General features: G+C 36.7%; 2 protein-coding genes across 2 annotated transcripts; one reads left to right on the top strand and one right to left on the bottom strand.

Annotated features, from left to right (window-relative positions):
* Positions 1-1,969: 1,969 nt before the first annotated feature.
* On the bottom strand, positions 1,970-7,705 carry LOC306844547 (cysteinyl leukotriene receptor 2-like). Its single transcript, XM_079376768.1, has 2 exons — positions 7,440-7,705; positions 1,970-5,777 (listed from the first exon to the last, which is right to left on the bottom strand). Exons 1-2 carry the CDS (start codon positions 7,444-7,446, stop codon positions 4,615-4,617), a joined length of 1,170 nt encoding a protein of 389 aa, XP_079232894.1. The 5' UTR covers positions 7,447-7,705; the 3' UTR covers positions 1,970-4,614.
* A 448-nt stretch (positions 7,706-8,153) lies between these two features.
* On the top strand, positions 8,154-19,974 carry LOC306845359 (RNA-binding protein 5-like). Its single transcript, XM_079378112.1, has 25 exons — positions 8,154-8,306; positions 8,802-8,839; positions 8,930-9,119; positions 9,199-9,354; positions 10,086-10,155; positions 10,755-10,828; positions 11,591-11,674; positions 12,506-12,566; positions 13,082-13,147; positions 13,366-13,526; positions 13,714-13,811; positions 13,898-13,985; positions 14,076-14,144; positions 14,238-14,307; positions 14,455-14,552; positions 15,222-15,354; positions 15,443-15,534; positions 15,624-15,782; positions 16,790-16,930; positions 17,027-17,095; positions 17,176-17,349; positions 17,829-17,903; positions 18,004-18,104; positions 18,207-18,336; positions 18,915-19,974. The coding sequence occupies exons 2-25, from the start codon at positions 8,823-8,825 to the stop codon at positions 19,038-19,040; spliced, it is 2,502 nt and encodes an 833-aa protein (XP_079234238.1). The 5' UTR covers positions 8,154-8,306; positions 8,802-8,822; the 3' UTR covers positions 19,041-19,974.
* The last annotated feature ends 5,637 nt before the right edge of the window (positions 19,975-25,611 follow it).

The raw sequence follows: 25,611 nt of genomic DNA, 5'->3' as shown, positions 1-25,611 counted from the left end.
GGCCATTACTGTTCTTAAGAGTAAACCAGCTGTCAAGAAGCTGATCATCTCAGCAGGTCCTTGACTTGCACTGGAAATGGAGCTGGTTTAATGGATTATTCTACACATTGTTCTGTTATTAATCTTTGTCATCAGAGTTTGAATCTTGATGTTGATCGGGGATAGTTCAGTGAAAAGAGACAATTTGCAAAAGTTGTCTATCCATAATATTGCATCCTCCGGTGAAAAAAATCATCTCGTCTGAATCAGGAGAGAAATATGCACAGTTTACAAGCAAAACATTTTGATGTGAGAGGACGACAACAGAGGATGGAGTTTTTTTTCATTAGAGAAAGCATTATTGTGGATTATAGACCCATATTTAAGCCCCAAGCAATGGTTTGACATTAAAAACATCTTAATGATGGATTTGTTTCTTACAAACAGGCAGCTTTCACTTAGCAATTGATGAACTGTTGTGTGGATTATTGTGAGTTTTTTTAGCTGTTTGGACTCTCATTCTCACGGCACCCATTCACTGCAGAGGATCCATTGGTGAACAAGTGATGTAATGCATTTCTCAAAATCTGTTTAGATGAAGCAAACTCATCTTGGATGGCCTAAGGGTGAGTACATTTTTAGCTAAATGTTTTTTTTTTTTTTTGTTGAGTGAACTATTCCTTTAAAGGAAATAAATAGTTGATTTTTTCTGTGGAACATAAGGAGATGCTTTGAAGATTTTTTGGGGCCAAATAACATCGGATTCTATTACCGTTCATTAGTGTCAAGACCACCTAAACCGAGACCAGAGTGTGTTGAGACCAAGACTTTAAGGGTTTGAGACCAAGACCGACCAGCACTCCTCAAATTCATTTGAAACATCCAAATTTGCTGTGAAATGTCTTGGGGAAAAAAATAATAAAAAGTGAATGAATTTGATTATTTTATTGGAATTTTCCTTTTAAATTGGCAAATAAATATATTTACAAGCTAAACTTAACCATCTTTATTCAACACTTATTTTCTCTGTTTTATCATAAGACTAACATATTACTATTTTGGTGTGAGCAATAAAGCGAAACATTCAACATTTAAAATGCAGAAAATTGTAAATACCCAAGCGGGTGTCAAATGTTTAGAATAATTACCATTTTTTTTGTGTTTTTGAATGTTTCTTCTGCTCACCAAAACAGCATTTATTTTGATCAAAAATACAGTAAGACATTAATACTGTACAATTTTATTACAATTTAAAATTATTCATTAATAATAATTGAGCTCTAAATCAGCATATTAGAATGATATCTGAAGGATTGTGTGACTGGAGTTATGATGCTGAAACTTCAGCTTTGATAACAGCAATAAATTACATTTTTTAATGTATTAAAAGAGAAACCATTGATTTAAATTGTAATAATGTGTCACAATAATACAGTTTTTACTGTATATCTGATCAAATAAATGCAGCCAGCAAGTGAGCAAGAGACTCCTTTCAGAAACATGGAAAATAGTTAATTACTAGTTTCCCCCAATTGTTTGCATCATCATCATTTATATAATTAAATTAAGTAAAAAATTAATCTTTGCACTGCAGGGTGGCACAGAGGTCGCATCTGAATTGGTACAATTACAACTGCATTTATTCAACCGATTCGTGCAAAGCAGCTGATATGTTCCGATATGGATTTCTTAATTTTTTTAATAATTTTATGTTCTGCAGAAGAAAGTCATACAGATTTTGAACAATATGAGGGATAATTTGTATTTTTGACGGAACTGTCCCTTTAAGGGGGCTGGTATTGCTCTGAAATGAATCAATAAATACACAATGGGCTTAAGAATTTGAAAACAATTGCTAATTTTGCATGTGAATGTGTCTTTGAATATGTATCTACAACAATGCATTCTTTGTGGATTTATACAAGCAGCTCATTGTTGCCACTTGTTATCCAGCAGACAGCAGTTATCTTCAGGAAAAGCAGACAAATATAAAACCTTAGAATTTATTAGGTTCATCTGCTTGTTAATACATAACAAAATCAATATCTAACCAGCCAATCATGTGGCAGCAATCAAGTGCATAAAACATGCAGAAATTGTCCTGAAGTTCAGCTGTTTTTGAAACTGAACATCAGGACGGCTAATAAACATGGTGTAATTGCAAATTATTATAACATGAATATGTAGTCAAAAACATGATTCTATCATGTGTCTCTAGGCAAGACATCCAGTGTAGAAAGACTGCATGCATATTTTAGTGCTTTTAATAATGTGTTTTGTTAATAAATAGTTTTCAATGCAACATTCTTAGGTGGTCGAGAATGTTTAGATGAGAACACATGCCTCAATAACTCGGTCAGATATCTGTTTTCTCTTTTTGCTGTGGTGTTTTTCCTCCTTTTGGAAAGGAAAGGAAATGATTTTGGTGTATGGAAGATGCCTCAGTTTAGCAGTGACTTGCTTTGGAAACAAAAGAGTATCTGAGACACAATCACACTCATGATTATGCTGTTAGAAATCAAATACCAGCTAATTACTTCCCATATGCATTTACTAAAATAGCCCACTTTATTTAAAGGCAAACTGAGACACAGAAAATGGTTTCAAATGGTTATCTATTGTAGGATTGTCACAGATTCTGAGTTTAGTGACTCTAGCAGAGGAATAATAACAGTAACAGAGTATTGCTAAATCTAGTGAGTAGGAGACAGTATATACAGTAAGTACTCTATAATATTCTCCTGCTGTTAAGATCACTTCAAACAGTAGTCAAGACCAATGATTTTGATTAAAACAGACTTCATAAACAACCTTCTTCACATAGTGCTTTACAAAAAAAATTTACATACAGTTTAACAATAAAAAGTAAAGACCATCCTAAAAATGAAACATTAAGAATGCCAATGATAACATACAAAAGTAGTAAAGCTGTGCTGTAGGATGCCTTCATAAATGCATTGCTAATACTGGCCCTATGCAATGAGAAAGCAAAATGTTGTTTACAAATCAGCAGATATCATTTCTGCCAATTTGCCTCAAAGAAATATATAATACAGGCTTAAAGACTGATTAACCTTAATATCTTGGTACTCAGTGAAATCACATTTACACACTCTTCCCGTCTTCAATCATATTACCTGGAGTTCCATTGAATTTCCTCTCAATGGGGTAACAGATTAAAGCAATGGGCCCCAAGAAGCCGTGGTTTACAGTGAATTTATAACAGCTAAGGGGTGTTGTTAGGCACTTAGCTGTAATAAATGCATTGTAATAAAGTTATAAAACAGTTATTCCATATATGTAGCAAGATTTCGCAAAATAAAACAAAGCAAATTTGCCGAGCAACACACAGACTGTTGGCAGAGTAATTTACAACAGCTTTGAACATGGCTCAACCAATCAGAATCAAGGACCGGAACTACCCATGGTCGTTTATGTAGGCCTAGCTGTTGTTTTTTGGGATAGAATGTTTCTTTGAAATCTTTGAAGTTTTGGAATTTTCATTTTCAGAAATGATAGGATCCAGTGATATAATGCATAATTTCTGATAAATGCAGATAAAGGTTTCAGTGGTGCGATCAGATGCACAAGCTGCTTCGAAAACACCTTTTGCTTGACTGGAAACTTGACTAAAACAGCAACTTGCAATAAACTGTTCAAATGAATAGCTTAGGGGAGTTCATAAACATGACATAACGAAATTACATAAATGACTCAACTGTTGTTATACAGAAAAAAATAAAACATATAAGATATTTTAGTCTTGGAAGAATATGATGGGAAATGCTCGAGCTCATATGTCTGACTTTTGATTGCAGGCTTTTAAATCTGAGGCATTTTTGAGATTTCTTCTGAAACTCTAGAGAAGCACTTGAGATGTCTATAGAAATCTCAGCAAACGTCTCCATTTAACTTCATTGCTGTCTAGGGAATCAGGGATTCAGATAGGCTACTAAAAAGAGACCATTTTATTTCCTGTAGGGAACAATGATTTCTGTATCTTACAATAATGTCTAGTAACAACGGAAAGCATCTTCTTGAATAAGCTTTGCTGGTTTGTGATAAAACATAGGCTATGCACTTTTAAACACAGGTTCTTTCTTCCATTGCCATGTTTTATTGTGGGCGTGGCCATAAAGGTAGAGCGCTTAGTATGTGCAAAACTACAAATGTTTGATCTGTCTTATTATATATAGACGCTGCAAAAGACGCAACATATTTGATCGAGACGCGAGCGCAGTGGAGCAACGTGGCCGTCTAGCGCTTGGTTAAATTAAAAAAACTTTCGGCAATGCTGTAAAACCCATTATTTTTAAGCGTGTACCCGGATGAATCTTGGAAGAACATGTCCAGGAGGCAGTTTTCTTGGGATAAAAGCATTTGCCAAATATGACCCATTTCTGAGGTTGTGTGAGATTCACCCACATTTCATCTAATGCACAACATCTTTCAAATCTCAGTATTTTAGTTGAGGACTTAAAAAAGGAAATGGAAAAACAACTGAGCAGACAGCAGTTATCTGTATAGATACAGATATAGATACAGCAGTTAGGTGTATAGCATATAGGTTCACACTGTCAAGACAACAATAAAGACATCTATTCTATCAACAGACAGTCTCCACTCAGATCAACATCATGGACTTTTTTCTTCAGAGTCAGACTGTTTGCATTGCTTGTCAGACTTGCACCCATCAGGTTTCTTTTTGTTTATGACATAGCAGGGCAGACAGTCTTGGTGTACAGAAGTGTAGCCTTGGCGCTTTGACTTCTGCGAGCTGCTTTGACGTTGAAGAGACGGATCATCAACTCTGTTTCTGAATGAATTTAAAGTCCTTCGAGCTGACCCTCTACGGATGGCCTTGCGGAAACTCTCTCCTGCGAAGTAGTACAACAAGGGGTTGAAGCAACTGTTGGACGCCGCCATACACAATGAAATGACCAGAACTTTAACAAGGAACTCAATGACCGGGCAGCTCTCATTTAAAACCTTGGCATAAAGATGGACCGTGCGGGCGACGTGATACGGTAGGAAACACAGTAGGAATGTGCTCAGGACAATGGCGATCAAATACACTGCGCGTCGGCGGGTTTTTTCGCGTTGTTCAGTGATTGTTGGTCCTTTGATGAGTTTGAAGATGATGCATCCGTAGCAGACGAGAATTATAATGAACGGAATGATGAATCCAAACGAAAGCCCTATGTAGTTCAAGCTAAATATGAGATTCCATGACTTGTAGTTCCCCGGTTCAAAGCAACGTATCTTGTTATGCCGCTGTATAGTACCTGTCATGAGGAATGGCACTGAAATGCAGGCCACAAAAATCCAGATCGCCAAGCATGATACTCTGGCTCTCCGCACCGAAACCAGGGTCCTGTTGCGAATGGGGTGAACTACAGCAATGTACCGTAGTACGCTAAGACCTGTAAGAAACAATACACTTGTGTACAGGTTGACGTAAAAAGAAAATACACACCAGCGGCAAAACCAGTCTGGAAAATCCCACTGACCGCCCCTAAAATAGTAGACCAGACGGAAGGGCAATGTCAAGGAGAAGCCAACATCTGAAATAGCCAAGTTAGTCATAAATACAATGTTGGCTGACTTCTTTGGAGTGAGACGCAGGAACACAAACAAAGCCACAGTGTTGCTGATAAGTCCAATAGGGAATACGACACAGTACGTGACTTTGTACGCCAAATATTTGAAATCTTCACTTTCCTCACAAGTTTGATTCATCATGTCAGGTTCTTGGGTGGCGTTGAGCCAAGATGGAGTTACCGATGTGAACACAGGAGCTGGAGGCAAAGAGAATAATAATTAGAAATTAAACAATGGTGTTGCGATCGGAAAAAGCACAGTCATGGCACGCTTTAAGCATGCAAAATAACTTCATATTCTCTGATGAATATCAGCTACAAGAATATGTTATGCTCTAGGGTTTATGGTTTTAATAGGCTAATTCATAAAACACAATAGTAAAAAATTAATTAAAAATGTTCAAATCTCCTTCAGCAAACGTTATTGAGCCAACAAGTACTGGTCAAGCATCTTTTGGCTAGGCAAATGTGCAGGTCACTCAACATGAACTGTTGTTTGCAGCAGATTTGGCTAAAAACTCTTTGCATGTGCTTGCATTTTTGCTTCCATGCATGTGAGTCTAGTGTGGCCGCACCACAAAAGACTGAGCATCCTGATAAAGTGATGAAGAAATGACATTAGAAAGGGATAAGTATTACAGTTAAGCCCTTGCTCAACAATAGCTTACTAAACCAGGAAAAAAACGGGTTTATAAACTCCCCTTGCTTTTCAGGTTAAAAATTGCCATCGAGGTTTAATATGACTGCAGGTAAGGATAAGCATTATATCGAGGAGTGAGAACCAGAAAGGTGTAAGTGACATTTCACCAACTTTACAGGAGAGCCAAAACAAAAAGTTTACCACAGTTTGATCTGACTTCAGTTGTTTATAATAAAAAATTGTACACTCATGGATGACAGTACTTTTGCCAGTAGAAAGAGCTCATTAAGAGCTTTCATTTGATGAATATATCTCCATTTCACCAAAAATGTCACTGGTTCTCACCCCTCGATATTCTTTACTTCATCTAAAATGTTTTATACATGATATTTCTAATCTTGTACAATTTTTAATGGAGTTTTATATTTGATATATTAATTTTGTATGTAACAACTTAGTATTTGAATATAAAAAAATCAATTTGCTGTATAAAAAGGAAATGTCATACTTTTTTGTGTCTATATATAAGGTTGTTTTTTTAATACCCATCCATAGTTCACATGGAAAACCTATTTAAAAGAATAGAGTGAAATGAAAACAGTTGCTCACTAAAAATATTAAAATGACGGCTGTAAATATACACCTGAAAAACAAAACATGGGCTGTTGTTCTGCATAAAGAAAGGCATTGTTACTTATTAATGTGATTAATAAAGCAATTTTCTGTTAGTAACTCAACTGGTCTGGTTATGTTATTGAAAAAATGGATAAATACACCAAACCTGCTCTTCACTGGAATAACTAACGGAACAACTCTAACAAGTTCTCCAACTAGTCTTACACTAAAAGCACCTAAAGGTATCAGCATATGTTTCACAACTTACCATGATAATTCTCAACACAAAAATACTCTGGAGGTATGGTGTAGAAATGGTAAAATAGTTGCTACTTTAATATATATCATGGTACTGAAATAGTAGTATTTACGGCAACACTCTGGGACTAGTGCAAATCCAAAATAAACCTTTTGGTCACCATATTTACTTGAGCATGTCAAAGACGTACCACTGTATTAAAAATAAATATTACTGAAAGAACCCTGCGAATATTGTAAATTAATTTCAGAACTATTAAATCATACCCTCACTCTACTTTTTGTATTTTTAAAATTAATATCAAAATCTGAAGCTCAATATGACTCATATTGAGAGTTTTACTCACCTGTCATTCTCTCTTGACCATCATCCTCCTCATCTTCAGGGGACTGATGAATCTGGGTGCGTTAAAATAGTCTGTATATGAGAGTGTTATGTAATAAAATGTCAAAATGTTCCTCTCTCGGCAGTTTCAAGTGTCTGCTTCCTTTATCATGGTCTTGAAGAGTGTTGCCTCTGTGCTTGTGTGTCCCGTCTTTGAGTCCAGCAGTAATATAATAACACAAAGTGCACCGGAGTCTCCAGCAGTAGAAGAAAGTTAGTAGTAAGAATAAGCAGAATGTTTTATGGGGCACTTATATAGTCTATTGAACGAAAAAGAATTCAAGAGAAACCACACCTTCAGGATTTTTTTTGTTTGTTTGTTTTGTTCTGTTGGTATTTCTCTGAGCAGGTGTGATAGCTTTCTATACGTAATTCATATGAAATGTAATTGTGTACTTCTCTTAACTCCGTACCAAGTATAATATATCCATAATACGTTAAAAAACATGTTTTGTTTTGGTATAAACTTGCTAAAAACACCTATAGGCTATGTATTAATAGCTTAAAATATATTTTATTAATAAAATCATCATAATACATACTCTAACGTTTTAATTTAGTCAAACTGTTTGTTATTCCCTAACCAAATGTCACACAATGGCATTTTTAGAGGAAGAGAAGTCTACGAAAACGGCTAAAGAAACTACATTTCCCATCATGCAACAGCAGCCATCTCACCTAAAGGCATTCTGGGAAGGAGAAGCTTGTAGACCATTTTAGCTGCAGATGACATCGAGTGAAGAGTGTGATCAAGGGATCTGCTAGCAGTCGTTAGATTTCTCAATATATGAGAAATATTTCATTTCAACAGTTCGTTGACATATATTTGGTAAGTTTTCGTTGTTTTGGTGCGTGTTTTGCGCCTTTTCAACGACGACACGGTCTCCATTTTGAAGCGTCTTCCTGTAACGTTAGCTCACTGAACTTCACACATAACAACAAATGGAGACCACACGAACAAAACATATTATTATACTACTACCATACGTTTTTTTAGACATGTACGACGGAAATGACATATATCTTGTATGGGCATGTACCATGGTACTCTTTGAAGTACATTGTTTACCATGTAAACATTGTAATGCATTCAGTCTTGTCCTGTTATATACAACTAATATAACCATCATAGTATTTCCTTTACAAAAGTATTGTAATCTTATCAAATGGTATGGAATTTACTTCCAATGTATTAGTATCTTTTTATAATTGAACCAAGAGCTCCTAAGTCGTTCCAACGCAAGGCTTTAAAATGTCACGTGATAATGTGCAACAAACTAATATGTGTTATAGATATTGACTAATATATACATATATTTAACAGGCCTTATATTGAGAAACAGAGATGGGTGCAGATAAACGGTGAGTGTTTTATGATTTATGAAGGGTTGACTTATTTGCTGTAATTTAAGTGTTTGACATCCTAACAATGTTCATTATTGTTTTAACTAGGATTAGCCGTACAGAACGCAGTGGCAGATACGGCTCTGAACAGTATCGTGATGATGACCGCAGGGACCGGCGAGATCGTGATGACCGTGGATACGACTCGCATCGCTGGAGTGAAGATCGCAGAAGTGACCGCTATGATGGAGAACGAGGGGACAGAGGTGATCGATACTGGAGCAGGGACAGTCCTGAGGTGAGGACTATCGATATATATATTGGATCTTTTGATATGAGAATGATGCTAACTTTGCCAAATCTCACTTGTGTTACAGCGAGGGAGGAAGCGGCGCAGCAGTGATGGGTCTGAAGAAGGACACCACTCGGATGGTGATTACTCTGAGCATGATTACAGAGGAGACCCAGCTGACGAGAAGGAGAGCAAGACCATCATGCTCCGGGGTCTGCCCATGAACACTTCAGAGGCGGATGTAAGATTGGTGTTGTCTCCCCCACGCAAAAGCAGTGTCTTAAAAGGTTTCCACAGTATTGGTATTGGAAAACCTGAATATATCAGGGAGTTTACAGAAATTGCATGGAAATTTCTGAAAATATAATTATCAGTAATAAATGTAACACATATTCCAGAACTGGAATTAAATGTATATCATGGAAGTTTAATAATAATAACAACAACAACAATCATTTTAATAAATATTTCAAGGCCCAGAATAAAAAAATCTTATGGAATATTATGCTGTGATTTTAAAATTTAATAGTAATACTTTTAGTAAGTATTCCAGGCATTGAATCAAAAAAGCTTATCATATGGAAATTTCTGCTATAAGTATAATTAATAATAGCATTTTTTTTTTTTTTTGCTAGGCCTAGATTTAAAAATAATAATAACAAATTAATTCAGTGAATATTAAAGGCATGGATCAATAAATAATAATAAAAAAAATTCAGTCAACATAATTAATGTGAAATTATATTAATTAATATATTAAAAATAAAGTGCAATAAAAAGTGTAAATTCCAACCAGAGTTTGTCACGATTAAAATAATTATTTTCTTAATTATTAAAAATGCATTATAAGGATTTTAGTTTTAACGTTGATATTTTATCCTGGATTTCACTATGAAAGTCGAAATAGAATTTGGCTTGGTATTAGCAAACAAACTAGCCAACTTGATCTGACTTTTTCTTTGTAATTCACAGATTCGAGCATCCATTGAGCAGCTGGAGGGGCCAAAGCCAATGGACGTGAGGCTGATGAAAAAGAGAACAGGTGAGACTGATGTACCGCGGATCCTTCCTCTCCCAAACAAACCTGTGTCCACTGGGCCATCCTGCTTCCGCTCAAATGCCTTTTGCCATAGCAACATGTTATATGTCCAATTTTACCCTTTCAGATTACTTAGTTACACAAAAATGATTGCACATTTGATATATGTTTGGAGGTAAGTTTTGTCTGGGTTTTTTGTGGCTCAAAATTGGCAAAGTGTTATTTACGCCAATTGAAGTTACATGAACATGGATGTAGTCATGTAGCTTCTTTATCTTGTTTAAGTACAAACATATTAAAGATCAACCAAAAGTCAATCTGATGGCAGCATCTGTCTCATAAAGATTATTTGCTTGTTAATACTAGCTATGTTTATGACTGTTTGCTTAGTTTTTATTATTGATTCAGCGTGTTAGACCAACAGCTAGAATATTATAAGCTGCTGTTGCTATGGTAAAAGCTTCCAGGCAACCCCCCTACATCTCTTTGGCCTCTCCGGGTCAAGGGGGTCACGAAGTAGTTTGTGACAGAGTTTGAATGTTGTACCACTGAACCATATAAACTAACACGCCTCCCGTCTGTATATCTGAATGCCTCTCTAGGTATAAGCCGAGGTTTCGCCTTCGTGGAGTTTTATCACTTGCAAGATGCTACCCGATGGATGGAGACCAATCAGGTTGCTTCCTAATCACCAAGTCTAGCTTTTGCCCTGGGGAATAATGCAAATTAAATAGAAAAATATAAATGGAAGGAAAACAAAAAACAAAGTTACTGCCCCAGCAGACTATATGGATATAAATGGACCAAAGCCGCTGTTTTTGAAGGCAAGGTGTGATCAAAACATAGAAGAGCCATTTGATGGATACTCTGGCTTCATGTTATTAACTTTATCAGAACTCTGTTTGTTAGCACGGGTAAAATAATCACTGATTTTAAAAAAGGGAAGTACATAATACATTTCAGGTGTGACTTGAATGACTCAAATGGGTTTTAAGCCACAATTTTTGTCAATGCTGTCATCATACTTTTAAAAAAATGTGTTTTGTTTGTTTTTTTTCATAAGTGATGTTAGGTTTTGAGGCTAGAAGTAGAATTGTTGGTGCTCTATTTAATGTCCCACTTCATGGACATCACTATTAAAATATATGAGCAGTTTTTAATAGTAATTAGTTGTTTTGCGCAGAGAGAGTAAATGTGGTAAGCCTATGCTTCGTCTTGCAAGTCCCCCCATCCCATTTAAGAAAGGAGTGCCTTTTTTTTTTTAACACTCTGTTCCGGCCCCATCCGGACACTCGGGTCCCAAACACACACCATCTTACACATTAAACCCTCAAGGGCGATCCTCACCCTAAACCCTCGTGGCTAATGTGCTTGTTCTTGGGCTGAGATTAAACCTTTGTAAGAGAGGAAATAACCAAACCCTTTCTTCCTTTTCCAGAAACTGCTGTCCATTCAAGGAAAGACTGTTGCCATGCACTACAGCAACAACCGTCACAAGTTTGAGGACTGGCTCTGCAACTCGGTAAGTTACATGGGCTTCCCAAGAATTTGAACTGCATTTACAATGCCTGTTTCATGAGTATTGTTCCGGTTTATTCTGAAATTTCATTATTAGATATTTTTAAAATGGTTTCAGCTGAAAAACCGAGAGATTCTGGTTGAGCGTTTTTTGTTTTTTGAAAAGAAAACGAATACATCTATTACTCAAGGTTGCATTAAATTGACCAAAAGTGACAGTAAAGACATAGACTATGTTACAAAAGATTTCTATTTCAAATAAATGAACTTTGAAAGAATCAATAAAATAATTTTTAAACTGATTTCAACATTGATGATAAGAAATAAGAAAATAATTATTTCTGAAGGATCATGTAACACACACTAAAGACAGGAGTAATGATGCTGAAAATTCAGCTTTGCATCACAGCAATAAATTAAAGTTTACAATATATTCAAATAGAAACGATGTTTTAAATTGTAATAATTCACAATATTATCATTTTTGATCAAATAAATGCAGCCTTGTTTAGCAGTTTTTTTCAAAAACATTAATCTTATGAGCGGTAGTGTTAATCTATGGTATAGTTGTTATTGTAAGTTGTATTTTGCATTAAAATAAATGATGGATAGGATACTGTAGCAAATAAATGACTCATCTAAGGTCTTAGAAATGCTAAAACATCCCTAGCTAAGCTTTGTTTTGGAAAATTAGTTATATGTAGCATCAGTTTTTCCAAATGGTCCACTTGGTGGATGTCCTTTACAGTAAGTGTTCAAGCCACTCTAGTGTGCTTGTTACCTGGTGCCCCATAGCAGAAGTGTCAATTAAAACACTATGACCGGTTGCTTGCAGTGTGGCCTTTACAATTTCCGGAGGAGACTGAAGTGCTTCAGGTGTGGCGCAGCTAAAGTGGGTAAGTAGCTCCCTGAGCAGGAAACCGCTGTGTGCACCCATCCGGATGGTCCAGTCAAACACCGTCATGTCCTTGGAGCTTAATTTAAAAAAAAAAAAAAAATTTAACATGTTTATGGGGGTGTTATCATGGACAGTTTTCCAAACTAATATATAATAGTAAGTAATTGTTTTTATCACTCATGATAGCTGGATTTAGATTTATTTATTTTTTATAGCTTATTTTATAGCTCCACATAAGTGTTTTATATGCTTGCTAGTCAAATCAGGCATTAAAATGTGTAATAGAGCACAGTAAATATGATTGGTTTACATTACCTACTTGTTTAATGCCAATATTTTACAAACAAAACACTCATTCTGACTGAGGACAGTGTCACTCTGGGATTGTAGGGATCATGTATAATGACCTGCCCATAGCCTTTGGGTATGGGGCTCTTTCAGTGATGAGGTTTGTATCAGGCTTCTGTGTTTAAAGAAACTCAGTGTGCTTTTATTATTTGTGCTTATTTTCAGATTCTGAGTCTAGCAGCACCACAGGAAGCACAGACACCCAACCCAGCGGAGATTATTATGGCGATAGTAAGCACTTTTCCATAAATATCACCTCTGAATTAGGGATGCACCAAAAAATATTATCTAAAATGTCAAATGCATATAATTGGGTTCTAAAATTATCCAGTGTAGGCTGATGCTGATAATTTAAATGCTAATGTTAGCTGATACTGGTATGACCTGTAGTAGTGTGTTCTTCAGTGCTTGTTTTGCATTGACGCTGATATGTTTGCATGTTTTGACAGCCATCATCCTGAGAAACATCGCCCCTCATTCCACTGTTGAAGCCATTCTGACAGCACTCGCCCCCTATGCCAACCTCTCGCCTGGCAACATCCGCCTCATTAAGGACAAACAGACAGGCCAGAACAGAGGGTTTGCCTTCGTCCAACTTTCCTCTCCTTTGGTACCTTGTTTTATCCCTTCCTCAGTCTATACAAATCTCTTTAGTTCCAAAGATCATTTTAAACAAATAGAGAGATTGATCTTGTAAGGGGAAACCAGTGTAAAATGAATAATAATCAATAAGATTAAACCTGCATGTACTTTTGTCCCATTTTTAGCATGTTCTGATGATGCTTGTGGTTTTGCAGGAAGCGTCACAGCTCCTAACCATCCTTCAGGGCTTACAGCCACCTCTTAAGCTGGATGGGAAGACTATTGGCGTCGACTATGCCAAGAGTGCTCGAAAGTATGCATCTCTCGCTCGAAGATTTTTTTCATTTGCTGTGGTTTGATTAATAATTCAGTTTACAGAAATGCCTTTTTGTTTCTTAGGGACCTGTTATTGCCAGATGGGAACCGTGTTAGCGCTTTTTCGGTTGCCAGTACAGCCATTGCAGCTGCTCAGTGGTCCTCCAGTCAGGTATGAACAACTTTATTGTAACCTTGCCTCAATGTTAAAACAGAATTGTGCATGCATGACTGGTTTAATTGACTATATTTCACTGTGCAGCCTCAGCAGTGTGTGGAGCCGTCATCAGAATACAGCTACCTGCAGGAGGGATATATACCCTATTCACAGGTCAGCTGACTGCACCATCTGAAACGACAGCGCATTCATATAGCCTAAATCGTTTTGCTATTGAGCTAAGCTCGATGGGTTTGTTGTGTTTAGGAGTACCAGGCGTACTATCAGCAGCAGGCTGGAGCTGTGGACCCTCCCCATGGTAACGGCATACTTGGAGGTAGCGTTCGCATGGCATTGTCTATTTATTTTAGTTGGAGAATCATAGAAAGATTTTGCCAGATCACAAGAAGTTATTTTATGAACGTGAAAGCATTAGTGATGCTTGCTGTTTCCAAGTTGAAAACTGGTATGTTTGGATTTGCAGCAGCTCCAGGTGTGAAGGTTCTTCCTGCTGCAGGAGTGGTGATTTCTCAGGGTGCACAGGTCTATCAGCCTCATATCATCGGCCAGCCAGCTGTTCAGGTGACTTTTTATGCTTGTTTATACTTTTTTTTTTTTTTTTTTGAGAACTTTTACTATTACTAACTATTGGATTCTAATGCAGCGCTGCTTAATGAGTGACAATGATGCACTTGAGGGCATAAGTATTTCACTTGACCAAAGTATTTCAAATAAGACACAGTTGGCTTTAAAATAAATTTAAACAGCTGAAAACAGCTTTTTATTGGCATTTTAGGGTGTGTTTTCTAAACCTGGAATAAGTCATGGAAACAATAGACAGTCGTTTTTAATAATGAATATGTGTTTCTACTTATATGAACCTTTACAATTGATATTTGTTTAATGTAAACCACCTTAAATATCCAGTAATCACGAACCACTCACAGCTTACCTGGGAACTTGGGTGAAAGTAGCTCTATTCCAATATCAGATTTTTCCTAAATGATTTCAACTGCTGATTCCAAGAAATGTGTAGAAAAAAAAAATCCCCATTCAATTATTGAAACTTATGCAACTTATTTATAATTATTTTAATGAATTACCACTCCTAGTTTCTGTAAACAAGAAAATATAGAAAACAAGCAATTTTGACATTGTAGCAAAAGTGCTAGAAATATCTTTGGGGGTTTGAGAGCCACTGTGCTAGTGTAATGATCGTTCTAATCTCATTATAACCCATTTTATTTTCAGGCATTGCAGATTGAAGGCAAAGCTCAGCCCATTGCAGCTGCTGCCACAGTTTCTGCCCCAGCAACCTCTGCAGCCGTGTCATCGGCCGCAGCAACCAGCACAGCAACAGCTACCTCTCAGGAAAACCAAGCCAGTAAGAACAGATCACTACAGCCACATCAACGCATCAGAAGACATTATGCTACAGGTTTCTGATTCTTTTGCCATCTCGTTTCCTCTAGCTGTCCCAGACACTTCATCTTATCAGTACGATGAGTCTTCCGGGTATTATTATGACCCCAGCACTGGCCTGTACTATGATCCAAACACACATGTACGTATGCCATGCGCTTTTCAACAAGGCAATACTGTATTTCATCTGAGTGCATGTAGAGGGTTCTAAATAATATTGTTTTTCTGTAGTACTACTACAATTCCCAGACTCAGCAGTATCTGTACTGGGACGGGGAGAAGCAAGCCTATGTACCTGCGGTGGACGCCAACAACGCGGCTCAAAGCGCTGCTGCCTCCACTTCTCAGAAGGAGAAGAAAGAGAAACCTAAAAGCAAAACAGCTCAGCAGGTAATAACAATTCAATATGCTTGGAAGCTTTTAAAGTACTACTAGACTGAAAAGACTTCATTTTTTGCTTGCTGGTCAATACAACAGGTGAAAAAAAAAAAAAAAATCAAATAGACTGTAGGGCATCCCATATAGAAATACAATTGTAATGTGGCTTAATGGTCAAATTGTGATGGCTGTGATTTAACTATACTCTCATTCCGGCGTAATAATCAAGGAACTTTGCTGCTATACCATGGGTGCAGCAGATGCAATGATATGACGCAGCGCCTGAAAGTAGTCCCCAGCTATATACTTTCAGGCGCTGCATCATATCATTGCGCCTGCTGCACCCATGGTACAGCAGGAAAGTTCCTTGATTATTAAAGAATGTAGGTAAAAGCCGGTCCCCATCTACTTTGATGGTAGGAAATAAAATTACTATGGTAGTTAGTGGGGACCAGCAACTGTTTGCTTAGCCACATTCTTCAAAATAGCATATGTTCAACAGAAGAGAAAAAACTCATTCAGGTTTAAAACAACTTGAGTGAGTAAATTAGTCAACTGTCCCTTTAATGTTAATAAAACAACAAAACTCAAAGAGAAAAATCATTCACTGCTCTTGACTGAAGAACTTTAATACAGTTGGTTTAATAAGAATCAATGTATAATTGATGTATATAGAGTTTTATTTTTATTTGTTAATTCAGTTTCTTGGATGCTATGCTAAATACACCTACTGTACCTGAAAAATAAAGCACTGTTTGTTTTATTTGCATATTATGACTATTTGTAATATCTATCTTTTTTTTAATAACAAAGATAAAATAATGACAGATTTTTATCTTCGCCCACTTTGGCCTAAATATTTGCCATTTTGAAAGCTGTCTAAAAACTTTCACCAAAAGAGGAGCCCCTTAAATGTGTTTTTTTTAGATGTTTAAGCCTTTATTTTGGGTAAGTTTCACTACTTATTGTCAATCTATTTCAATCCTCCACTGATGCTAAAAAATGTCTTTGTGTGTCAGATTGCGAAGGACATGGAGCGCTGGGCCAAGAGTCTAAACAAACAGAAAGAAAACTTCAAGAGCAGCTTCCAGCCCATCAGTCAGGAGGAGAGGAAGGAGGCGGCGGCAGCAGATGCTGGCTTCACGCTCTTTGAGAAGAAGGTATGAAAGCTGAAGACACTTAGATGACGATTATCTCTTTTAATGATGATTGTTTTGTCATAATGCATGGTTTGTGTTTTCTTTGCATTTGAGCAGACAGGAGCACTGGAGAGGCTTATAACGGAGGCGTCCAAAGCCACAGAAGAAGAGAGCTCTTCATCAAAGGTCCTAGATGACCATAAACCATTATAAAACATATCAAGTTGTGTTAGATGATTAGTTTAACTGTCTGTGCTGTGCTGCAGGTGGGGCTGGTGGCGGCGTACAGCGGCGACAGTGAGCCTGAGGAGGTCATGGAGGGTGATGACAAGGAGGACAAGCTGACCGACTGGAAAAAGATAGCCTGTCTGCTGTGCCGAAGGCAATTCCCCAGTAAAGATGCTCTGATCCGCCATCAACAGCTCTCAGACCTGCACAAGGTAATTAGCCGAGGCTGTTTGAGTTGGTTTACAATCATTGCCATCACTTTTAAAAATGTAAATCCTTTTAAACTTCACTTTTATGTTTGTTTTTTTTTCTTAAAGGTTGTAAATAAAATGTTTCTGATTTCCAAGGCTGCATTTAGTTGATCTAAAGTACAGTAAAAAAAACTGTAATAGTGTGAAATTATCACAGTTTAAAATAATTGTTTTCTGTTTGAATATGCTTTCAAATGTAATTTTCTCCTGTGTTGCAAAACTGAATTTTCAACATCATTACTTGTCTTCAGTGTCACATGATCCTTGCTGCTCAACAAACATTTCTTATTAATATTAACAGCTTCATATTTTTGTAAGCATACAAGACTTCTTTCAGAAACAAAAAAAATCGTAATCATTCCAAACTTTTGACCTGAAGAGTTATTTATTTATTTATTTATTTATTTACATATTTAAATATATACATCTGTGAATTCCAGCAAAACTTGGAGGTTCTCAGGAGATCCAGACTGAGCGAAGCAGAACTGGAGGAGTTGGAGAGGAAAGAGACAGAGGTGTGAGCTCTCATAATAAATACAACCACACTTCCTCCTTTTAAAGAGTATTTTCTGGATGTTACTGACACCCCTTTCCCTTTTACCTTCTACTGAACAGATGAAGTACAGAGACAGGGCTGCTGAGAGAAGAGAGAAATACGGTATCCCTGAACCCCCTGTGCCCAAGAAAAGGAAGTTCACCCAGCCAACACCTGTAGTGTAAGTGCAAGTGTTTATTTTAACGCACAACTTCATTTCAGTAGAGATGTTTACTAATACAATACAATATAACGGTGCTTTTTGTGCAATGTGGTTTTACAGAAATTACGAACAGCCCACTAAGGATGGTCTGAACAGCGATAATATCGGTAATAAGATGCTACAAGCCATGGGCTGGAAGGAAGGCAAAGGTCTGGGTCGAAACCAACAGGGCATCACAACACCTATTGAGGTACGACTCATTCTACCCGTCATGTTACCATGGTATACTTGGTATTCAGTTTAACACAAATGTGTCTTGTACAATTAGCATAGATGTATTTGTCAGTGTAGGTGGTGTGTTAGTATATGAAAAACATACGTGCATGGACAAACATTTACATTTTGGCAAGCATCAAATTTGTTTAGTTTTTTTGCATTCAGAATTGTAAATCCAAAGTGTCCTAGATTTATCAGTCTTTCCAGCAGTGTTATTTTAGTATAATTGATTTAATGTTATAACTTTAATGTATATTTTCATTTTAATTTCAGTGATTTTTGTCATTTTGTTGTTTTTGTCTGCATTTTTATTCTGTATTTTACTTGTTTTAGTACATCGTTTCAATGAAAAAATAAAATGTAGCAGAAATTTATTTATATATATATAATATATATATATATATATATCACAGTGCGGCTTTTTTTTTTTTTTTTTTTTTTGCCAACTCAATAATAGTAAACAGTTGTGGCAGAAGGTTAATTTGGATCCCAGTCACACCTGAGTGATACTTGACATAACTAAGACATGAATCTTTGTCATCTTGTCTGCAGGCTCAGCTGAGAACGAAGGGAGCTGGTCTGGGAACTAAAGGAAGCAACTACAGCCTCTCTGCTTCAGATACTTACAAAGATGCCGTCCGGAAAGCCATGTTTGCACGCTTTACAGAAATGGAGTAAATGAAGATCTTTCATGTCAGTTTGACAAAAAAAAAAAATCTGGATTGTGACTCATCGTCTGCTGAGGAGTGTCATATATTTATTTTGACTTCATCTCAGTTAATGAACATGAGATATGTGACTAGAAGAATGTGTACATATGTACAGAGTCCTCGAGAAATGTGAAGAACGTGTTTTTGATTTTGATTATTATTTGCTTTTTCCAAAATAGATCTTGAACTGTGTAAAGTTTATATATGATCTCATTTTTGTACATAAGAAAATAAATGAGACTGAACTGAATTTGAATGCTTTCATCTTTTGGGTGTAATTTTCATTCATATGACTTTCATGCTTTTATTACGTCGCGTCTAGACTATTGTAATTCTTTATATTGTGGCATCTCTAAATCACAAATTGCCCGTCTTCAATTGGTCCAAAACGCTGCTGCTAAGTTTCTTTTAAAAAAGAAAAAAAGGGATCATGTCACTCCGCTCCTGAAGGCCCTTCACTGGTTGCCTATCCAATTTAGAATACACTTCAAAATTGTATTATTTGTTTTTAAATCGTTACATCATCAAGCACCCATTTACCTATCCGAATTGCTCCACCAGTATACCCCTTTGAGAAGATCCTGCGACCAGAACCTCCTTTTAATTCCAAACTCTGGACTCAAGCGTAGAGGTGACCGTGCCTTTTCAGTAATTGGGCCTCGTCTTTGGAATGACTTGCCAGTTGAGATTAGAACGGCTCCTAGTCTGACGATTTTTAAATCACTCTTAAAAACCTATTTGTTTTCAATGGCCTATTAGGTTGTATTTATTTATTCTATTTCTTATTTATGTGTCTTGTTTCCTTTAAATTTTTCTTGTGGATGCTTCCAAGTGTAAAACACTTTGGTCAGTCTTCTGGCTGTTTTAAATGTGCTATATAAATAAAGTAAACTTGAAACTTGGAACTTTGTTTTTGAGAATTTGAGGAAATTACAAATTGTCAAATCTGAAATGCTATTATGCTGAAAACTAAAGACATGACAGCGTTTGCTGAATTAATGCTCAGTCATGCTACCAAAAGTTGAGAATTTTTTTTGCTTTCAATATGAAGAACTCCATATGTGCCATCTACAATATTAATTTAGCATATTTCTATCCAAAGCGACTTGCAGGCATGGTGCATCTGTGAATCCACTGACACCTATTCAAACCGATATGACTTGCCTTTAATATTTAGGTAATAATTTTTGACCAGTTTCTGCTGTACTATGAATGTAGTAACTATGACTGTTTTCGTAATGTTGAATGGCTTGTTCTGGCTTCTTGTAAATCTCCTGCGTGTTCGGACGTGTTTTGCTGGTTTCATTCACCGCTTGTGGCACAGTTTTTCATGGAATGCTAGAGCAACACCTTATTCACAGGAATCGACTTTCCTTTTTTCTTTCAAGAGAACAATAAACTTATTTGTAATGTCGTGGCTGACAGACAGAAACTTGACATGTCTGTAACACCAAACTTTCACTAAAGCAAACAATGTTATTTTCCTTTACACAGGAAAGTAACAGTATCACATATGGTTTATAGGCCTATAAACAGGATACAGTACATTTTCATGTCCCCATCCTACCCACCTTAATATATTGGATTTTTTAATTATTTTTATTTAATTTTTTTATTATGGAGTGAACGTTACTTGGTTGACAGAAGGTTGCTGTTTTTGGGTTGACTTTGAATAATCCGTGAATTATTCATTGGGTCATTTTAGGCCCCAAAGCCAAATATTTCACACCCTTTCACATTTTACTATGAAAACTTATTTAATGTTTTCATCTTTCCTTTCTATTATCAATGTCAAACATAGTTTTTTCCCCACTTTTAGTTAGTTGTTATTGTTGTACAATCCCTTTAAATCACAAACTCCAGTTCCCAATGACACGATTTTACAGGAAGTTACACCATTTTGCCAGGAAAATAACAGCACAAAGATAAGTATTTTGTGCTATTAACGTTAGTTGGTTTGTTTCACTCCAAAATGTTCAATTCCGTTTGATAAACTGTTGTAAACTCTCAGTCCCTCAGTTTCCAATTAAAACTCTTGCAGTGACCTCTAATGCTGAAAATTGGTGACTCCACTTTAAATCTGTTCACATCAGACCAAAACTCTCTGGCAAAATAAATATATTTAGACATAAGTTGTAAAATCAGTGGCATACTTGTGCAACCATGTGATAATGGAGAAACCAATAAAATAAATACATAATACTTGGGGAGAACTGACCAAAATTGCATGCTAATGTGTTAATTTTCACTATTTGATACCATACCTGTACCATGGTAGTTCCACAGTACTTTTAGTAAGGGCATTTTGACATTTAGCCACATCTCAGTGACTCAGTGTTAATGTTGTTGGTATGCATGAGAGTTTCACATGTTCACCATTACGGTTTGCAGCTCCAATTATTACATTAGATGTTTCCCAGACAAGCAGCTCAGTGTCTGTCCTGCTGCTACGGACTCGTGAACATGAGATCATGGTCACATCTGATGGATTAGGAATATCAAGGTGTGGGAGAACATCATTTGGAGCTTTAGATCCATGCATGTTTCTGGTGACTGCAGCATCTTCATAGCAGTTCACAGTGGATGCATTCTTGCAAAGGTTAGTGAAAGACATCATTATTAATCCGGTCATTGTGAAAGGACTTACTGGGCAGGTCGGAATTTTTTGATAATTGCAGCATTACTTTAAACCAGAAATGCTGGAAATGCAAGTTTTTTTCAAATATGACAATGCATACTGAATGAGTAAACGACATGTTTTTATAGTCTACACAAATGGGAACTGGCTTCGAAGTATGCAGATGCGTGGCATCACAAGCTTTTAAGTAATTGTGGTATGTTTTTGACAGGAGTGGTTATTGGTGACAGACATGGGTGCTAGTTGGAAACAGGGCTGGAAGGAGGAGTTCATTGTTCACAAAATCCACCTTCTCACCTCTAAACCAGAGCTTCTGCTTCAGCTACGGGTGAGTTAGTCACTAAACTTCATGCACTGACACAATTTGTGTGGATGAAGACAAAGTTAGTTCAAATACGTATATGCATGAATCAGAATCAGGCCAAAGGTTTTTGCTGGTCCAAGGTGGTATAACAGCTCTAAATGATTTGGTCTGATACCGTACCAAGAGAAAACCAGATCTACTTGGTTGTTAGAAAAACAGATCCACTGGACTACAGTATGTCAGCAATGCCACCAGTTTCATTGTTATAATTTACTTGTAAATAAATGCATATGTCTAAAATATAGGTTAAAATGTAAACATCGGTTTTCAAAATTCATCATATTGAAACATGAAATTGAAATAACTGGTTTTGTTTGCAGTGGGATATTCCTCCATTGTTGTGTTTTATGCTGGTCTACACCTTCAGCTGGTTTATCTACACAGCTCTTCTCTTCAACACATCTAAATTCCTCATTTTTCTCAGCCATATCTCATACTGTCTTATGGCTATCTACTATCTGGTTTCTCTTTGTAATCTGGCCTGGGCTTTCTTGGAAATCAGATGCTGCTCTCACAGAATGAAAAGAGGTAAAATTGTTGTGCAATGTGTTGCTGATCACAGATACCACTGATTACCACACAGATCCCACAGTGACTTTATAAATTATTCTAAGTCATGCTTAAAAAACATTTAAGTCATACTCATGCTATTGCATTATAAGAGCAAAAAAAAAAAACTGAGTTTTCACAGAAGTCAGTATTGCTTTCCATTGTTTTCCAGCAAATATATTAATTAATTAATTTATTTATTCATTCATTTTATTTGTATTTATTTATTTAGTTAGTGGTGGAGCCAGTGAAATTATTTGAACAGAATTATTTGAGCTCAACAGAAAAAGTCTTATTGTTGAACCCTGATTAGATTACAGTATAAAACATCAAGCATTATCTGTTCTCATGTGCTGCAGGAGCTTTTCTCAAAAGGAACAGCTCTATTTTGAGCTTTTTTACAGTGACTTTCATTTAACCAATGTTGCATTAAAATCCTTTGCTGCAATTTATGCATATGCCATTGAAAAGTTTGTGGTTGGTTGGATTTTGTTTTTCACCAAGGCTGCATTTATTTGATCAACAATATAGTAATATTTTGAAATATTATTACAATTTAAAATCACTGTTTTCTCTTTGAATATTTAGTAAAATGTAATTTATTCCTGTCATCAAAGCTGGATTTTCAGCATCATTACTCCAGTCTTCGGTGTCACACGATCCTTCAGAAATCAGTCTAATATCCTGATTTGCTGCTCAAGAAACGTTTCTTATTACGATCAATGTTGAAAACAGTTGTGCTGCTTCATATTTTTGAGGAAACTGATAAATTAAGGATTCTTTGATGAGTAGATAGAACAGCATTTATTTGAAATAAAAATCTTTTGTAAGATTGTAAATGTTTTTACTGTCACTTGATCAATGTCATGCATCCTTGCTGAATAAAAGTATTAATTTCTATCATTTCTAAAAATGAGGAATTTAAAAAAGAGGCCTATACATGTGTTTCATGCAGTCCTGTCCTCTGCTAGGTGTCAGTAGGGGAAGTCGTGGCCTAATGGTTAGAGAGTCGGACTCGTAATCGAAAGGTTGCGGGTTTGAGTCCCCGGCCGGCAGGGATTGTAGGTGGGGGGAGTGAATGTCCAGCGCTCTCTCTACCCTCAATACCACGACTGAGGTGCCCTTGAGCAAGGCACCGAACCCCCAACTGCTCCCCGGGCGCTGCAGCATGGCTGCCCACTGCTCCGGGTGTGTGTTCACGGTGTGTGTGTGTGTGTGTGTGTGTGTGTGTGTGTGTGTGCATTTGTTCACTACTCACTGCTGTGTGTGTGTGTGTGCACTTGGATGGGTTAAACGCAGAGCACCAATTTCGAGTATGGGTCACCATACTTGACAATACGTCACGACTTTACTTTACTTTAGTAGTGAAAGTGAGAGCCTCCTTTCTCTCCCAGTCTCTCTCACCGCTGCTCTCTGTCTGCAGTGCTTCCTGCATTCTGTGATGGGCTGTTGTTCATTAACCGTCTCCTTTCTATACTGGACCATAATTCACCCCTCTGATCAGCACTCCTTCACAGTCTTCAACATCAACATACATGTTATCAACAGCATCCAGACTGCCGTGGATCTGTTGTTGTCCTCCACACCCGTTCATCTCACTCACTTCTTCTACGCTGTGCTGGCCGGAGCCATTTATGTCATATTTGCTGTTGTTTATTGGCTAATGGGTGGCACCAACATGTTTGGTCAACCCTACATCTACAGCATTCTTGATTTCAGTGGGTGCCCCTTAGTGGCAACACTTTGCATTCTGGGAGTTTGTCTGCTTTGTTTGCCATCCTGCCACTTTGTGCTATGGAACCTGCAGATGCTGAGGGAGTGGATGGTGAGCAGGGAGGAATCGAGGAGAATTGCTTTAAGGAGGGAGGTTTGGTGGCGGGTGAAAGTGTCTGGAGGAATAACCTTTGACCTTGTGCCTTCACTGGATCCAGCAGCCTCTGTGTTTGAGACGAGCAGGAGGACAGCCATGTTGGAGGACCAACAGTCTCAATCACTCACTCTTGTTTGAAGGAGTTTCTGGTCTGGCTGACGATTCTTCTGATGCTAATAATATTTTCCAGTCTCTTGCAAAGCTTAATCACAAACTCTTAGGACTTGGCACTGTTTGCTCCAAATGTTGGTCTGAAATGCCCTAAAACAGTTTTCAGGAATATCAACCCCCACGGTGCAAAAAAAAAAAAAAAAAAAAAAAATCTGAAATTGACAGTAAAAAATGTCTCTCAGAAAAAAAAGAGGAACAAAAGCTGTCACTGAGGCAGTACCTTTTGAAAAGGTACACTTTTGTACCTTTTAGATAATTATATGTACACTTTAGATAATAGTATGTACTTTTAAGGTACCAGTATGGACCCTTTAAGTACAAAATGTACCACCCCAGTGACAGCTTACCTTTTTTTCTAAAAGTGCAGCTGTGGTTTTTCAGAATTTAAAAAAATAATATAGCAACATTTTAGGTTTTCACGTATTGAACTTTACATACATTTATATTAAACAACAACAACAACATATTTCATGAATTGTTACAGTATTAATATACAGACCTATACTGACGTACTAAAATCTGTTTTGTACTGTTATAATACACTGACATCCTTCACAACTAGCTTTTCCACAATCTGAGGTGAATACTAAGATAACAGAAGATGCACACACAGATACAAAACACACAACGCTAAAATCATGCAATAAGCATTCATTTAACCACATAAGTTGTAACTTAGTATTTAATGTACATGTATGACAAGAAAACAAAAAACAGTTTATTCAATAAATAACCACAACATGTGGTGTCACAAGTGTCACATCTGGAATTCTGGGAATGTCAGTTTACGTTATACATAACTGATTTAACAATTACATCTAAAACCATCGCTTTAGAATTACAACTTTTTTATCATATAAAAGGGAATTTACCATTAACCAATTAACAGGGTTTACCTTAGAATTTTAAAGTCTTTTACAGCTAAAATTACTCTTTCTTTCTTTTTT

This window comes from Barbus barbus (assembly GCF_936440315.1).
Source record: "Barbus barbus genome assembly, chromosome: 25".
Lineage (NCBI taxonomy): Eukaryota > Metazoa > Chordata > Actinopteri > Cypriniformes > Cyprinidae > Barbus > Barbus barbus.
Note: the sequence above shows the minus strand (reverse complement) of the source record. Positions and strands in the feature narration are given on the sequence as shown.

Coding starts and splice junctions, on each gene's coding strand:
- LOC306845359 (XM_079378112.1), top strand. Junction 9,120..9,198: donor GGAGCAGGGACAGTCCTGAG/GTGAGGACTATC, acceptor CTTGTGTTACAG/CGAGGGAGGAAGCGGCGCAG. Junction 10,156..10,754: donor GCTGATGAAAAAGAGAACAG/GTGAGACTGATG, acceptor ATGCCTCTCTAG/GTATAAGCCGAGGTTTCGCC.